The sequence below is a fragment of the Neopelma chrysocephalum genome, unplaced genomic scaffold, assembly GCF_003984885.1.
Source record: "Neopelma chrysocephalum unplaced genomic scaffold, ASM398488v2 Primary Assembly neopelma1_69, whole genome shotgun sequence".
NCBI classification, from domain to species: domain Eukaryota; kingdom Metazoa; phylum Chordata; class Aves; order Passeriformes; family Pipridae; genus Neopelma; species Neopelma chrysocephalum.
Window position 1 is genome coordinate 3418179 of NW_020897729.1, and position 18104 is coordinate 3436282.

Sequence of the window (18104 nt, forward strand, 5' to 3'; positions counted from 1 at the left end):
GCTGGTTTAATTTACAGGTAACCCGTCTCCAGCACCGGAGAGCGGCTGCAGGGTGCAGAGAGACCTCCGGCTGTCAGGGATCAATAGTGACAAGCTCCCCCCCTTTTCCTCCCAAGACTTTGGATGCTGGGTCACCTTCAGATGGGAGGAAAGCCATGGTTTTTGGCAGTGGTTCCCAGAATTGAAGTGCAAGCCTGGCTGTCATCCCCCACAGCAGGGCGATGGGATGAGCATGGGGGATGCGACTGAGCTTTACCCTGCTTTGGACCAGCAGCAGTTGTCCAGTGACTCGGGGCAGCCTGGCAGCAAGTTTTAACCCCAATTGCCCCAGAATTTATACGCACAAGCATAGGACGAGGAAAGGGTGGTTTTAGCAAGGAGGACCTCCCCTGCCCAGCATCCCAGGACATCCCATGGGTGTCAGCACAGCATCACACTCCCTGCCAGGCCAGGATGGCTCCTTGCACTGGGCTGGCGTCTCTGTGGCCGCTGCAGAGACCAGACTCGGCAGGACCCTTCTGGTTGGATCAACATCTAATGGCCACAGCTGGGGGGAACAGCCGAGCCGGGGATGAAGGGGTGAAAGGGCAACGACTGATTCACAAACCACCCAGTCACCAGAACAAAATTCTCCTTCTAACAAGGCATGGAGCAAACAAATTATCTTTGTTGTTAGGAAATCTGTAAGCACTTATGGTTATAATTACCATCTGTGGTTTTGCCATTCAGGTAAAGTAGCAGCAGCAGCTCTGATATGGGTTAGGCTCAGCCCTGCGAGCTGCTAATCAAAACCAACCCCTTTGCCTTCAGGTTGAAGATGATGTCAAACTTGATTGAACGTCCACCTTTGATGGCTTTACCTGAGACCTAACAACATCTGTGTCCTACTCACAGTAGCTCTGAAAGGTAATATGTGTGGAAAAGTGAAGCTGCCTGCCATCCAAGCAGTGAGCTCCAACTGAAACATCACAGCTTCAGGAATCAATAAAACACAATCGAAAAAAAATTGAAAAAAAAAAGTGTAAACAACAGAGACCAAAGCCTAAAGAACTGGTCAGAAGATTTATATGCAGCTTAGTTCAAATTTCTGTAATCTATTTAAATTAATAGCCACGTCCCATGCTAAATTGCTTCCAGAGACCAACAGCTTCCAGGTTATTTCATTCTTTGCAAGGGAAGCACAGAGGGGGACCTTGCCGTGGGCTCAAATATGTGGTGCAACTCATCCTTTGAGGGCTGAAGTCCGGATGTGGAAGGAACCCGGACATGGCAGTGAGCTGGATAGGTCCCCCTTAACTGCTACCCAGCACCTCCCTGCAAAGAAGTGCATTGGGAAGCAGGTTTGGTGTTGCTGTACCCTACTATTTGATGCTCTCATTTGGAATGGGGGCAGGAGCATCCTTCCATGCTCAGAGCCCATCTGTGCTGTGCCTGGCTGAGCACAGCAGACAGCAGCACGAGGGAGCCCAGTCTCCATCAAGGAGGTTCTCCTCACCATGCCACATGCTCCAAAGCTATTTGGGCTTGCCCAACATTTTCCATTTTAAGAGCTTCCCTCAATTCCTTATAACTCTGCCAGCATTTAGCTGGAGTTTTCAAAAATAAGAAAATCCCCCGGAGCTGGGGGCACAACCCGGGCCAGGAAGATTTCAGCCAATGTGCTGAATGAGGTTCTGGAAAACAAAAATGGCCAAATCAAGAAATTTTTGCAGCCGCTTCAAGGAGAAGCTTGAATGCCTCCGCATTTGTGGTGGAGAGCTGAATTCCCCTCGGGTGCTACAGTAATTTTCCCAGTGATAATTCTTCCAAGTTGTGCAATATTTTGAGCTTCTGAAACTCCTGGGTCACCCGTGCTGAACAAGGAGCTCGCCTTTGCTGACTGACAACTCAGAGGATTTATCCAAGCCCCAACTGGAACTGCCAGGAGAACAGAGCTCTCTCTGTCCTTTGCACCTTGCAGCAGTCAAGGTGACTCATATTGCATGTGCAAACTCTTCCAATCCCAGGAAAGGAGAGAAGAGAGAAGAAAATTGCACAAAGGAAAGGGAAAGGGAGGAACGTGCCAAAATTCAGCCTGAGGAGGGCTGGGACTTGGCAGGGGCAGGAATAGTGCCATAGAAGTTCCATAGAAGTTCTTGGGCTGGATCACAGGATCCTCAGTCTCCTGCAGTGAGAAGGCAAGGCCACTTGTCAAGTACCACCTCTTACTGGTGCTAGGCAGAAACACTTAAATCCCTGTGGGTGAAATTCATGATGTCAGTGCCTACAATTTTCTTGAAATGGAGTAGCATCAGACTACCTAGACTGGAAGCTGCACCCAGCTTTCACCCCTTGTCTGTAAGCTCCCAGGAAGGAAGGTGCTCACAAAAAAAAAAAAAAATTCAGAAAGGTGGAAGTCTCCTCCTCCCTCTCTCCATCACACACTTGGTATCTCAACACAAAACCCCACCTAAGAAGTTTGATTTTAACTCATTCTCTCTACCAGATACCACCTCTGGCAGAAACCAACCCTGGGAATGAGAGCCCCAAAAGCTGAAAGCAGGAAAATCTCCTGGAAACCATTACACAACCCAGCACTGTTGCGACATGTCTGAGGTGTAATAAACAAGGTGCTCGACATACCAGCAATACCATCGCTCTGCCCTGCGTCACTGCCACCCACTTGCAGGAGACTTTTGTCTGTCCCCAAACCTCTTTTGAGCCTCAAGGGCCAGACTGAAATCCTGCCCAGTATTATCCTGGTCAGCCAGCCCCAAGGAACCACCATCCTGGAGGGAGGTAACAGCTCTGGGAAAATGGTGTTGCGTGGATTTGGTGTTGCTGTTCTTCTGGGTAGGATGTCTTCTGAGGTTTCACTGATACCATTTCTGCCTGTAAGCACAGTAACTGCTCTTATTGTGAGTGGTAAAAGACCCTTCCCTGCACCTTGCCTGCTTCGTGGAGTGCAGAGCCATGCACGATGCCTGCAAAACCCTACATCCGACAGCATCCCTCTCCATACACCTGGGATCCGGCACCACAAGTACAGAACCTCTTGCCAAGGATGGAGAGGTTACCCCCCTCCCAGGGCAGCTGTTCTGTATAAACCATGTCGCACAGATTACCATCTGAGGGCAATATTTTAACCACAAACTATTACTGTTTACCCGTTACAGAGGCAGGCAGGTGCAGGAGGCACTTTACACTGACTCATGGCCGTGTGAGTTATGGCCGAGGGGATCAAGGCACTCAGTGGCACTGAGAGCTGCCATTACTCTTCCCTTCGGTGTTACCTGGAGATGTCCTGCAGAGAACCCCCTCAGTTTGTCCGTGACTCTCCACAGCTTTTTAACAAGCCCTTTCCCTAAGCACAGCTTCTCCTCCTGCTTCTCACTGGCAGCTCCCAGAAAGGAGCCCTCCAGCCCCAGCCTTTCCCCAGATTCAGCGACCATCATCGCGGTGCTGATCACAGGCATCCCCCAGGAGGGCTCAGCTCCGTGTGTCTCCAAGGAACAGGCAGCTGACAGGCAGAAGCCTGACAGACTCGCAGTCCTCATTTAGGCACCACCATCCCTGGGGGTGGGGGATGCTGCAAACGCTCCAAACTGAATGTGCGCCTTGGCAGGTGGCCACTGTCCCCCCGTGCCAGGCTGAGGAGGGAAGCAGCCTTTGATCACCTTGGCTAAGGTGATGCAAGGTACACAGATACTTTGGCACCCCAGCTCATTACTGTTACCAGTTCACTGGGGGAAGGGAGGTTTTGGGGACAGTCTGATGGATGAGCAGAGAGCACGGTCTGGCAGCCAGCCTTGTGCTGGTCAGCATCACACTCCCTCTTCCACAGCCCACTGGCAAATTTCTTCCTGGAAATATTTGTAAAATGTAGGCAACTCTTTAATAACTCCCACATGACATGCTTTTGAAAAAACCAAAAACCAAAAAAAGTCAACAGAGAGTCAACGTTTCCTTCAAACTAATATCATGCTAATGCCGAGCACAGTGAGTGGTGGAAGAAGGTGGATTTACAGCAGACGCAGAAGGTGAAGTGCTGAACCCCCTGGGGTTTTGTTCCAGCTCTGCTGCAGACCCACCTGTGCTGTAGGAGACATCTGTGCTTGCATCCCCACCGTCCCATGCCTCAGTTTCCCCAATGAACACAGGAGAAGGGAGGCCAGGAAGTGTATTCCTACCACCAAGATCTTCTGGAGACATGAGTGAGAAAAGAACACATCATTGATGAACTACCCAGGCAAGCCCAAGCTGCTGCCCTGCTGGCAGCAAGGTGACTGGGAGAGAACCAGCCCTGCCGTGCACAGGGACTGTGCTCCATCAGGATCTGATGCCTGGCAGTGGGGACAGTAGAGGCTGCAGAAAGCATCTCAAGGGATAATTCCTAGTGCCTGCACCTGGCCAGGGAATGAGCAAGAGGAGATGCCTCAGTCTCCTTTATCAGCCTAGAGAATGGCATGAGCAGCAGGGTCCCCAGTCCCATTTCTGCCAATTCTCCTGCAGCAGCCCCAGGAGGATCAGCTCTGCCTGGCACTCACCCAACTCGTGCAGCATCCCTCCCTGCCCTGGAGGAGAGAGGTGAAGGGGGAGGATGACACTCAGCCCTGTCATCCCGAGAGGCTTAGACCCTAGAATAGAATAGAATAGAATAGAATAGAAGTATCTTGAGTTGGAAGGGACCCACAAGGATCATCAAGTCCAGCCCCTGGCCCTATACAGGACAACCCCAAACCCTCTCCACTGAGCAACGCAGGGGATAAGATTCAGTCCCCAAAAAATCCCCTTCAGGGAGCAATCAGAAAAAGGCTTAAATACTCTGAAAGACCCTCTCCATGCCAGAGAGCACCTCCTGCTCTGCTCAGCCTCCCACATCAGGTGTCAAAAATCCCACACTGCAAACATCACCATCCCTTTTCCCCCTTGAGGCTTTTCACACCACGTGCCTCCCTCCACATTATCACACTGGCACGAGCCACTTCACCCTGTTTGCTAAAAGCATCCAAATGGGAGGTCGGTGCAGCCAACAGCTCCGGGATGGAGCAAGATAGACTCACATCTTCCACACCACTGGTTCCCAGCTTTCACAGGGTTGTGACCGTGCAGCTCCACAATGGCATTCACTGGCACAGGGAGCATTTACTGTGGGTAATGCTGGGGCTCTGCTGGGCTTCCAGGCACCAAGATCTGCATGTCTGACAATTCACATTCAGGAATGCTCATACATTGATATTTCCAATATTTGGGTATTGTAAAGCAAACGCAGCTGATGTGGAGTCATTAATATGTAATAAGTGCAACTCCGCTGTGGTGCTTTGACAGCCGCAGTTTTTCATAAGAGAATGACTCTTCTGAACACATTTTAAACCCAAACAAGCTTCTTCTTGGCAGCTGCTAGGAACTTGGTTTTTAGGAGGTTTCACTGGCTCAGAAGATTCCAGGGATGCCTTTGCCAAGAAGCCATCTACCTTTAAACCTCTACAAAGGTATAAGCAAGTCCCGCAGGGCTGTGGGGGCATAACCAGGATGGCAGCAGCATGATGGGGGATGGGCTGTGGGGTGAACTTGGTTGGGAAAGTTCACCCCACAGCCCGTCACGTGGGCTGGTGGCCTAGCAAAAAGGGGTCCTGCAGCCCTAACCGAAATGGGTGGCACTGCCCTCTGGCCTGGGATCGGGTGGAATTTTGCTTGGGATGCTGTTGCAGGGGTAGATTTTTATTCCTTGGTTGTTTTTTCTCTAATTCCAGAGCCCTGGTTTCAGTCTGTGGGCTGACACTGGCTTTCAGTGCAGACATCAGGCAGCGCAGCTCTTCCTGCATCAGCTCACACCTGCTTCGTAAAGCTGCTCTCCATCCAACACACACAGCCTGTTTGCAAGCTATGCGCATGTTTGCATAACCTCGGGTTTTTTTGGCCGGAAACCAGGCTTTTGGGAGGATTTCTCAGGCTTTCAAAACCCATCATGGTGCTGGAGCCGTGAGTATGTGTGCTCTAACCACACAACGTGATGGGCAGGAGGAAGGAGCGGCGGCCGCGGGAGGGAAAGATGGGTCTGTCCAAGCTGTGAAAGCGAACTTTTTGGGATCACACCTTGCTTTTTTTTCTTTCCTCAGAGATATTTTCTTTCAAACATCATAAAAAGGTATTGGATATTCTTTCAAGGATGCCCAGGAGAGTGAGCAGAAGGGAAACCAGCCTGCAGCGTGGCTCTGTGGATAACTGATTGCTTTGCTCATTTTTGTCTGACCCAGAACAAATATGTTTCATTTTTCCAATGAGGTGGTAAAAAAAATACAGTCCCCTTATTTCTAGTTTACTTAGAGCTGGATTTTTTTTTTTATTCTCTTCTTAATGCAGGGCAATTTCAGAACAAAAAGCCAAAAGAGGGACTTGAAAAATCACTTTTCAGGGTTTTCTTATTCTTGTCAATACAATTTGTCCCGCTCAGCCTGATTTCACAAACCCTTTCAGTCACCTTGAAACACCTTTTTTTTGGCCCTTTCACTGCTAACCACAGTCACTCTGTCCAGGTGCAGTTCCCAGTGCCCCCAACCAGGATGGGACAGCACTCCAGCACCAGCAGCTCCCATGCAGGATATGGCCAGCAGTGTGGTGTTCCCCTCTGCGCTGGGATTGTGCTGGCTGCTCGGCTCGGTGCCGTTTCCCCAGCAAAAGACGCTTCAGACTAAAGCTGAGATGCGGTTTGCCAAAATATTTGACAACACGAAACGCTGCCTGGCCGGGTGCCAAAAGCCCCATTTAAAAAGTGAAATTCGGCATGCTCCAGCCCCAGGAGCCGTTCCCACGCAGTCGGGGAGGGCAATGGCAGCGCCTGGGGGTGGGGATGAGGTAGAGGGCCCATCACCTCCCCATCTTGACTGTGGTGGAGCATGAGCATCCCCGTAGGTCCCAGAGCTGTGGGAGACAGGCTGCACCTCTCCCGCCCAGATGGCTGGGCTGAGGTGCACCCAGGCACCCTCTGGCAGGGCACAGAGAGCTCTCCTGAGATGGATCATGACTCTGGGGCAGCCTGCCCTCCTCCAGCATGGCTTCCCGCCGCAAACCCGCCCTGACACAGCTTCCAGGTCCCACTGGCTCCAGCACAGCCTGCAGCTGAGATGCCAGCCTGGGTGAATGAGCCGTCGCTGAATGCCAATGTTTCCCTCCACCCGCAGGTGGCTCAGGGGGACTGTGCCAGGCTGTCAAATGGTCCTGGCACTGCACTGTTCGCTGGTCCCCATTTGGGAGCTGTGAGCCATATGCCCTCCTTGCTGCAGCTTTCGTGGGACTCCCACCTGCCAAAAGTGATGGCTTGGGCGAGAAGCAGAGCACAGCAGGCAGCAAGGCTGCCATGGGGCAGAAAAACCCCCTCATGTCACTAAAAAAGGTAGAAGCTGCTCAAAGCTCCTGTGGCAGCAGGACAGGATGAAGGCCAGGGCACACACACTGCTTCTTTCCTTTGTAATTCAGTCAGGATTTAATGCCGGGTAAATCTGTCGCATGGACCTCATCTTTTTCCCCGCACTGTAAAGTGCTGAGCACACATCAGGGTGCTGTAAAACTAACTCATAATAAGAAATAAGGTCTTCCAGGATGAAAAACTAATGCATTATCCTCAGCACAGGGAGAGGTAAGCAGTATATTTGGGAGGCACCTCTGTCTTACATGCGCTTTCTCCTCCTGTCCTCTCTGTGCCAGGTGTTGGGAACACCTTGGGTGCTCACTCACCTCTGTCCAGGCTGTTGCCCCTCCATCACAGCCCTCACAGGATGCCCAGAGCTGCAGCGGCTGCACAGGAAGATGCTGCCCATTGCCCTCCCACTCCCCCCAGCCCCCACTCAGAATGGCCAGTGCTGGTTTGACTCCAAACCAAACGCTCCAGCCTTTATTTGCATCACTTCATCTCTGTGCCAGAGAGAGAACAACAAAATTAAAGAGCAAAGCACCGCAGTAAATACAAATCTGAAAGCAGTGAGCAGCATCCCCGGCAGCAGTAACACATGTCCAAGAACTCCAAATCCCAGCATAGAAAGATGGCGCTTCTGGAAAGAGGTAGCAGAAAAGAGGAAAGTCTTCTCCGAGATCCCTGAAGCATAAATCCCCGATTTGAGCTATGAAGTAGAGCATTAAGATGGAAAAAAAAAATCCCAACTCTTTGCCAGTATGCTGATGTTCATGAAAAGAATAAATATCTGGAAGGAGAGTAGCTGTTATTGCTGGAATAACACAATCACAAAGGAACACACCGCAATGAATTACACTGGAACTAAGAGGGATGGACGCTCGCTCTGTACTCAATTAGGCACAGCTCTGAGGCAGGGAAACACACATTTTTCTAGAAACATTGTGCTTCTCCATAGCACAGAAACCACCTCCTGGATGGCAGGATAAAGTTAAAAAAAAAAAAGAATAAAGGGAACAGAAATCTGCAGTATCATAACAGAAATCACAGATCAATGTGTTTGCCCTAGGAAATGAACAGATACACATCAGGACTTGGCAGCTAAAGGAGTCTCCCAAGCAAAGCAGAAACAGCTCAAAAGCGAAGGAACAAAACTGAGAGGGAGAGAAAGGGAAGAGGGAGCGGGCTCTGGAGCAGACACCATCAATCTGCACATGTGGAGAAGGAGTCAGCAGCAGTACCTGCCTCCCGACCAGCAAAAGCTGTACATGCAAAGAGGGAGGACAAACAGCTCTGAGAAAATACAGATTACTTGCTTCCAAGGACTTTTTCTTGCCAAAATTTACAGGCCTGCAGTTCTCAGTTAATAGATGGAGCTCCCCTTAGAGCTTCTAATGGAAGAGGCTGAAATGAAAACCACCCGCTCCCCGAGGGAGAGGGGGGTCAGATCCAACCGCCTGTGCAAATGTGTTCTGCATCATCTCTGCCGGGACAGACCCCTGGACACCTCATCACATGCCCTGAGATAACGAGCTATGTGGAAGTGGGAATGTGGATTTTTAAATTAAAAAGAAGAAGAAACCGCCTGACACAAAGAGATCATCATCAGAGGGAAATCCCAGTCTCCTGGCGCACCTCAGACATGTGGGGCTTTGCTTCTTCCCTCCAGGACACCTCCAGCCTGACCACTGGTGAATACCATGGGATTTCTGTGCCTCATCTGCCTGTGGGGTGGAGAGGGTAAATCCATTAAAACCGTGCAGATTTTAGCCTTCCAGCTCCGCTCCCCAGCAAAGAGTCACTCACATTTCACTTTGGTTCTGGTTGATACAAGGTGGGAAAAGGAGGGCAGAGCCCTTCGCTGTTGGGCCCCTTCTCTGCGATGATGCTGCCCCAGGTGGGTAAGGGGACTTGGGGACAGTGGCCAGCGAGTGCTGTGCCTGCTGCAGCCATCTGGAAGAGGCACCCACCACTCGTACCCAGCCAGTGACTACTCCAAACACGCCGTAATCAATAACTCTGCCCCGACAGAGACGCACTCCCAGACCTGCACAGGCTGGCAGGCAGCAAATGACACAATGGTAAAAAGAGGGACCCCGACAGCTATTAAACACAATAGGCAGCAAACGCCTCCATCGATATTCTGGACACACAACCTAACTCTCACCATAAATCACTCCCGATAACACTGAGAACACAACCTTTGCAGAACTGGCGAGGTGTCACACGGCTCCACGGGCAGCATTAAATGCAAACTGTTGAGTTAACGGGATGACATATTTGCAGTTTGCCTGCATATGCCCTGCATTGTCAGCCTGTTCCCAAACATACAAGGCAGGATGCCTTGGAGTTCTGGCGACAAGCAGGGCACTGATGGATCCAAAGTGGTAATGGAAAAGTGAGGTGCCATGGAGGATTGAGGAGACTGGAAGCAGAGCAAAGCCCAACTGGCCCAACGTCCAGGCTGTAACACCAGCTTAAAAAGGCTGCAAACAGGGCGTGAAGGGACTGACCCTGCCCCTAGCATGTTCTCCGTTTGCACATTCAGACCCCCTGTCCTCTATAACCCTTTTAACCCCTGCAGCCAGTTCTCTCCCCCTGGCAGCCCATGGGCAGCCAAGCAGGAGACAGGAAGGGGACCAGGACAGAGCGACCCCCACACTCAGCTCCTGGGGAACAAGGTGACCATAACATGATTCATCTGACAGGCCAAAGGCAGCTGAGTGAGCTCCCATTGAATCAGAAATATAGAGTGAGGTGCCACCAGGAAAGACTGAGTGTAACCCAGGAGCGAAACCAGCTCTCAAGACACAAGGGCACGCTGTGGAGGAGAAAGGCACATGCAGCCATATATGTAGTATGGAGCATGCATACTTAGTGTATTTGCTTGGCAGATGGAATAATTTTGTTAACAGACTATTTAAATTCCTGAGGGGGTACCTGTAACTATTAGAAATTGATTTTATGAGCCTGTTATACAAACATTACTCTTCAAGGTCTAAAGCATATTGAAATTCTTCCTGTTCTCTCTCAAACAGATGGTGCTAGGAATTTTTCTGAACCTACTCGTATCCATAAATACTACCCGCCAATCCCTCTTGCAAGACAAAAACGATCCTAATTAGAACGGTAAGCCCTCACCATCTTTTCCTCATCACACAGTTACTATAAAATGCTCCAGAATAGGATAGTTTTGGCAAACCCCTCCCCAGGCAGCGGCCGTGAGTACTCCCCTATGTTTGTCATGATAGACAGAACAAAAAGGGCCTCAGTGCCTGGAAACAAGGCAGAGAGAGTGCGTGGGATAGTGACAGAAGTAGGCAGTGTCATCCTGGGCTGAGGATAACAGAGGACTAGAGCTGGATAGGGTTGGGGATGCAATGCCAGCAGGATCACACCTCTAACCCCAGGTTCAGCAACACACTCAGATCTTCAGAGTACACCAAGGAATTGCAGAGAAATCAATGTAGAGGGTGATATTCCCCTACAACAGATAAAAGGGCTGGAAGGATTGATTTTTTAAGGAAAAATTAAAAGAGCTCAATCTGCCAAGCTTGACTAGGCACCAACCAGGAGCAGGCATTGGGGTGGGAGAGCCTGATGTGGAGCCTTAGGTGTCCAGGGTATTTACACACCCTCAGGAGCTGCTTTCCAGGGCATTACGAGCCAAAGTGAGGGGGTCAGAGGCAGGTTAGCAGTGTAAATACAGCCCTGAGCTCCTCCGGGTACCACCCGCTTGTATCTGTGGCCGGCTCGGTGGGTGTTCAACCAGAAATGAAATTTTGCTCACTGAGATATCTTTCAGGGCTGGCAACAGATTCATTTAATCAAGCAGCCAGATTTGTTGCAGGATGAAATTAATTTTGTTCTGGGTAGGAGTGGAGGTAGTTGAGGGAGATGAGGGCTCCTATTCAGGGGAGAGAAACAATACTTGGTGTGATAAGGTGCCTGGCCTCGCAGCATGAATAGCAAACTGCAGCTCAGATAGGCCACCGGATATTTTTTTTTTTTACTATACTGCCATTCACGAATAACCCTGAGCTCAAATACTGACATAAAGAGCATTCACTGAATGGAAAAAAATCATTAAAAATTGTGGTCTCTTCCTGGACAACTCAGCAACAGAAAGTGCCAGCTACATTTGTTGAATAAATTGCTTGCAGGGAATAGTTTTTACTAGGTCTAAATGGGATGAAATTAAGCATAGAGGAATGAATGCCAAGTACCACAAAACTGTTCCTGGGTGTGAGAGGTACAAGGCAGGGAGCAGCCTCTCTAGGCAGACCTCAACAAAAAGCCTTGTCCAGACCCCCAGTATCCCCCTCCACTGGGCACCCCTCAGATTTGGGGCTGTTTGGTCTGAATTTGGCACTTCCGTGTCTCATCAGCAGAGGGCAGGGGCTGGCCACCGAGTCAGGGACTGGGCCACAGCTGGGCAAGTGGGCATGAGACTTCGGGGGTCCCTGCCCCCCAGCATCCTGGAAGCAGGTTTATCCAGATATCTTCCTGCCAGTCCCAGTCCAGTGAGGAAATTACAGTGGATTGCTCAGATTTTGGAAGACTGGGCATCTCAGGTGCATGGGAGAGGAACAGAGCTTTCAGGAATAAGTCCACCCTTTCTTCTCTGGTTCCTCTGCTACTCAGCTGCAGTAGCTGTCCCCAGGCTCCCATTCTCAGTCCATCCTCAGCGTTCCCAGGCTATTTCCTTCCCTGAGACCCAGGACTGCCCCAAGAAACAACCATGGCCCCAAGAGCAGAGTCAGGCCTGAAACCAGCATCAGGTAAGGCTTTCCACCCAGCTGTTTTCTAGGACTTCAGGGAAGGGAAGAGGGTCTTATTAAACAAAAGAAAAGAATAAGAAAAAAACTCCAAATTATTTGCTTATTCCATCTGCTGTCTTGTTTGGTCAGCCCAAAGCAGGAGGTATCACAGGATGAGGGCTGGTGCCCACTAAGTGAACATTATAAGGTTGTTTCACAAACTCCATCCTCCGTGGAGGAGGCAACATCTTTTTTCCTCTTTAACAGTCATTAAGACACAGAGCAGCCCAGGGCAGGAGGCTCACAGACTGCAGCCCCCATGAGCAGAGACCTCCATGTCCTGGCAGAGGCTCTCCAGCCTGGCCTTGTGCCATTCACAGCCAGACCTCAGCCCCACCAACACCTCCAGGGCAACAGGCACATGTTGAGTGAGATACCTACAGGGATTCCCTGAGCTTTGGCCCGTGGGTGAAAGGCATCTGTGTGCTCACAGCGAACAACCGGCGAACAGAAGATCCTGCCGTGCCCCTGGGGCGATGGCGCGTCGCAAATTGCCATAGACAGGGGACTGTAATGCAACCCAGCAGCAGCAAAGACAGCCAGCATCCTTCTTGGCTGAATGCACTAATGTGTTGTGCCATGGAGCAGGGAGGTGACAAACCCTTGCCGAGCAGACTGGAGTTGACACGGAGGTCCAGGCCTCCCCTGCAGGGAAGGGAGGCTCAAGGGGGGATTGGGCTAATCTGCCTCGAGATCTCCTCAAGATCCAAGGGCAAGAGGAATGCAGCAGCGCTGGCCCGGTCTTGCCCTACTCTCTCCTGCCAACACAAGTATTGGGAGTCCCTTGGGAAGAAGCTGGAGAAGGATGGGTACAGATGAGGGTCTGAGGACCTTGGGGTAACGACTCACCTTGAGCCATGTGGAGCTTTTTGACTTGACACAGGTCCTGGCTGCCTCTCAGAGCCATGGAGTATCTCAGGGGGTCCAGGTGGATGGTGCACCCACACAGCCCCACTAGTTAAGGCAGGAATTGGACAGCAGGAGAGCTTCAAGGGACAAAGATGCCCTTGACCTAAGAACTGCAGTGGTTTCAAATCCAAGAAGCAGCTCCCTTTCCAAAAGCAATTCAGCACCAGCCACATCCTGCCCTGATCTGACAATCAGATAAAAATCAAGCTGAAATTGTGTCTTGTTGCTTACCCTCAATCTTGCTTCTTCTGTGGATGGGATAAGACTCCTCAACAGAAGGTTCCTGCTTGTGTCCTTCTCCAGATGCCTCTGAGCCACTCTGGGGGACACTGATGGGAGGTGATGTGCAAACCTGGGGTAACAGCAAAGCTCTGGATCCAAAAAATCTTCCCAAGAAGCAGAACTGATGGCTGGGTACATCTGTGCAGAAGGTCACGGAGCTGAGAAGAGTACCCAGGCACTTCCTCACCAGCCTCATGAGCGTTTCCATCACACTGCTACAGCAATTACAGAATCAGCCAAACGGTTAAAAAGGCTGGAGGGTTTGATTTAAATAAATAATAATAATTTAGTTTCCAAATTGCTCCCGCATTGAGGTGCTTCAGGCTTTGTGCAATGCAATAAAAACCCTCTCTAAAAACAACAAAACATGCTGAAATGTTATCAGAAAACACTACTCATTAAAATTAACAATTAAAACAAATTAGAAAGGCTCTACTGACACGGAGGGCGAGGGAGAGCATCCAAACGAGGAAAAATGCCTGGTAATTTTTAGTCACTGATAAGTAAAATAATGGTCTCATTTAGTACTGATTACCTAGAATTATTTAATTTTACTTCAAATTATTCAATTTTTGGTTGAAGTTACCTAGTAATTTTTAATTACCAATACATAATGCAATGACGAATGGCTCTTATTTACCTCTGTCTGCACAGAAGCGTGCAAGAAATCAATAGGCATTTCTGGCACATTATTAAGCGACTTGATGAAATGACAGGAATGCTTTTCCCATTAGCAGGAATTGCTGAGCCCCAGCTGAGGATGAGCACCGGGGCTGGGCAAAGGGTGAGGGAGGAGAAGCCAGAGTAGCTCTAAGGCAGGGAGGCCCAGAACACAGAGCAGCTTTCGGGAAGCGATGGGGTCAGAGCTGGGAAAATGCAAACCCACCCCCTTGCACTCAGGAAAGAGGCATTTGGTCCATTTTTAGCAGAGAGCAGGCTCAGCCACAGACTCTTGGCTGCCTCATTGATTTTTCCCTCTTAATGGAAACAACCTGCAGGACTGAAAATATTTGCAAACTGCTCAGGTCAAAAAAGGGAGCAGCAATAACAACAGGGGCAGAGGGGAGGCTCTTCCAGGGCAGAGTTGTGCTGTGCCCCTTTCCCAGCATCTCTAGGATGTTTGCTTTCCCCTGGACATACTGCCTGTCCTTTTTTTTTTTTTTCAATTCTCAAGCAAGAGCATTCCCTGGGTATTTGCCCCAGGTGGACCAGTCTTGTTAAAGATATGAGGGTGGAAAGGGTCAGAGGAAGAGGAACTGACTTTGTCCTTAACCTGTGCATGGCCAAAGATCACCTCTTGTCACCTGCTGGAGAGCTTGTGCCTCCTGCCAGAGCCAGGAATGCTCAGCCAAGTCAGCCAGGCAGGATTAGAGCTCAAAACGATCTACATAAATCAGATATAGAGCCAGGAAAAACAGGAGGGTGTTCACCAAGACAAGTTCAAGGTTCAACGGAGCAAATACAGGGCGGGGGGGGGAAGCCTAAATAAATACAGGGGGAAGCTGGCAAGGCAGCTGCTCTGCAGAAAAGAGCTGGGGGATGTAACGGATCTCAGGCTGAACATGAGGCAGGAGCGTTGCACTGTGACAAAAAAAAATTAAAATATTTTTTAAAAAGTATTTTTGGGAGATGTAAAAAGAGTATCTCACCTCCAGAGCCCTCCTCAATCCTGCCAGAGTCCTGCCTGTGAATATGCCTCATTTTGGGTGATGCTGACCATGTAACACAGGTGGGACATGAACAGCAAAAACATGGCCGAGGTCAGCGAGACCTGCCAGAGATCTGCAAAGCCTTGGAGCAGTTGTCTGGCTGGGATGGGCCATCCCCCAGGGAAGGAGATGAGAGGCAGATACCCAGGCCCCTTGGGTGGTGGGATGCTGCAAGGAGGAAGGGCCTCATCTGTGCTGAGGGAGAAACAACAGGCTGAAGCTTCAGGGGGGAAGATCCCCTTTTGGCTGCAATGCTCTTAGCTGCAAACCCATCAGGCGTATCACCTCCACCTCAGAGGGGCTGAGAAACTTCCCACAAACCCAGCAAGGCTTGAGCTGGTCCTGTCCTGGTGCTGGGCTGTAGCCTTGGCGGCTACTGCTCCCCCCGGGGGAGGGGACATGGTGCCTCCCTCCTTGCCATCCCATGGTCACATCCAGACCCATCTCACCCTGCCCAACGCCACCAAGACAGTTTGGCTGCTGAAGTGTTTTCAGCTGTCACTCCTATTATTTTTTTCAAATGAAAGAAATAGCTGTGAAACACATGATAAAAATCTATAGCTCTCACTGCCAGCTTACAGATAGAGTCCCACGACTGCTCATATTGGAAATTCAATTCCAATCAGCGTATTGGCAGGAAAGGATTAGGGTCAGTGCCAAACATATTCATCGTGGCCAGTGCTTTCCTGAGCCTCTGTGTGATCCACCAGCTACTCCGGTACCTGCAGAGGGCCCATCTTGGGAGCTGGCTGCTGGAATGGCTCAGTAAAGGGCTCTTGTGCCAGCACCCCATGATGTGCCCTGTGGAGGGTGTGGGCACATTCCTTGGTGATGCCTCCACATGCCCAGGCTGTGCCTGCCTCTCTCCTTCCCTGAAATGCTCCCCTACAGATCAGTGAGCCCTGAGGCAGCTGCTCTGCTCTCTGCTGCACAAGCGATGGAGCCTGGTGAGCAAAACCTTCACTGGTCCTTCCAACACTGTTCCTCCCACCCTCTGCAAGGAGCAGTCCCTACATCAAGAGCCATATGGACTAACTAGCACACTAACCAGGATTTAGCACAGAGCAAGGGCCTCCAGGAACCCCTTTCAGCAGCTCTGGGGATCTATCCCATTGAGTATCCCAGTCCAAGCTGCTCAAAGACATCACAACGTACAGCTTGGTGTACAGCAGAGACCAGGACACCAAATTGCCCTTGGGTGCATGATGGCAGGGCCAGGGAGTGCTATACCAGTCTAAGGCAATACAACAATGCACATCACATCGGGTTCAGGTGCCTCACTGTAAAGGAGATATTGGAAATAGAGTCAGGAGTGGAGAATTTCAAGCCATTGGGTTTTTTAGGAGCCTGGAGATAAAGCTGAATAAAAATGAGTAAGGTAGAGGCATTACCCACAGGGTCTTATCTGATCTGGCACCCGAACCTGCTATTGCCTCCACTTCCCTATCTTGAGGAGCTTTTTAAATGCGCACAGCTACAAATCACACCCTTTCAGTTTAAGTGTCAAATTAAATCAAGACAAACGCTCCCCTGTTCCACATTTCCTTTGGTCCTTGGCTAAGCCCTGCAGCCCTTTCCCAAACCTCCACCTCCCACAACCTGGCAGAACCCCAAGCCTTTGCCTTGGGAGACATCTTCAGCCTGAACTTCCCATCCCTCTGGCATGCAGAGCTGCTACACTGCCAGCCCCTCTTTTCAGTAAGAAAGTTACTGAGACTTTTTGCAGAGGGAGGCTTGCTGTCACACTCTTCCAGTCACCAGCCTTTAACCAGAAAAAGTCAGGCAAAACTGAAGTTCATCTTGGCATCCAACTCACTGCATGTAAACGAGTGTCCATCCCTTATGCAACAGTGAAAGTTCTACCGGGACAGATGGCTAAATTCAAAGACCAAAAGCTAAAAACTGATAAGAAACTCATTTTTACACCAGCACATGATTAATGTGTGGAACTCATTGCCGTAAGATACAACAAGGCAGAGAGTTTTGTAAGATTTTAAAGAAGATCTGACATTTATGCGGCTAATAGAAGATTCTGTAGCTCCATGAGTCAAGGTAGATAAAAGGAAGATGCCTGGAGGGAAGATAAGGCCATGTGCTTCGGAGCATAAGCTAATGACTAATAGCAAAAGACAAAGAAGAAAGCACCCCTGGGAGGCTGGGTTTTTCCTGTGTACCAGGTGTTTGCTTGTACCTTCTCTGAAGTCCTGGCACATGTTACTGCAGGATTGGATATGCGACGAGCTGCATCCCAGGCTTGCCCCAGGACAGCAACTCCCCTGCTCCTAAATTTCTACGTTTTGTTTTGGTTTTAAATTAGACCCAGATCTCAAAGGCCCGAGAAGCCTCTATCATTAATCCTCCTGACACACAACCTGGCTGCACGCACTGGAAATCATTGCTCAGGGGTTGGCAGGGTTCCAGGCAGAGGGGACTCAGTGCTGACTCAAGGTGGCCCCAGGGATGCTGACACCATGGGCAGGCACCAAGAATGCCAGCTTAGCTGTACCCACACAGAAAGGTCTTGTCTGAGGGAGAGCGTGGTGCTGCCTGGACTATACCAGCAGCTGGAAGGGCATGGGTGATGCTGGCAGGACAGACAGGTGCATTGCTGGCTGGCTGAGCCCCATCTCCACAGAGGGGCCACAGACCCCTGTACACTCAGGTACCCTCATTTTGGTAGTTGCTACAAAGTGTGAGGCCAACGTGCCACAGTTCAGGAGGCACAGTGGCAACTCACAAGCCTCTCCTGCATAGCAGAGTTAGGAAAGATATCACCTATCCCGGGCTGGAGCCAAACCACAGGCACATCTCCATGGATGCTGGGTATGGTGGCACCAGAGCTTTGTGTACACTTGCAGACGTATTCCCACATCCCATCTCCATGCTCTTCCGTCACACAACAACACAAGTCCACCTCCCACCTCCATTGGGTGTGCTGCTTCACTGCCTTCTCCTTTGAAGCCCCTTGTGCCTGTGAATCAACATCCAGAGCTGTCA

General features: G+C 50.3%; 1 protein-coding gene across 1 annotated transcript in view; it reads right to left on the minus strand.

Annotated features, from left to right (window-relative positions):
* Nucleotides 1-1041: 1041 nt before the first annotated feature.
* SENP5 (SUMO specific peptidase 5) overlaps nt 1042-18104 on the minus strand; it is a 74189-nt gene continuing 57126 nt past the window's right edge. The window contains exon 9 of the mRNA XM_027685673.1: nt 1042-2164. Coding sequence (XP_027541474.1) covers nt 1964-2164 — 201 coding nt within the window. The 3' untranslated portion in view covers nt 1042-1963. The remainder of the gene's footprint in view (nt 2165-18104) is intronic.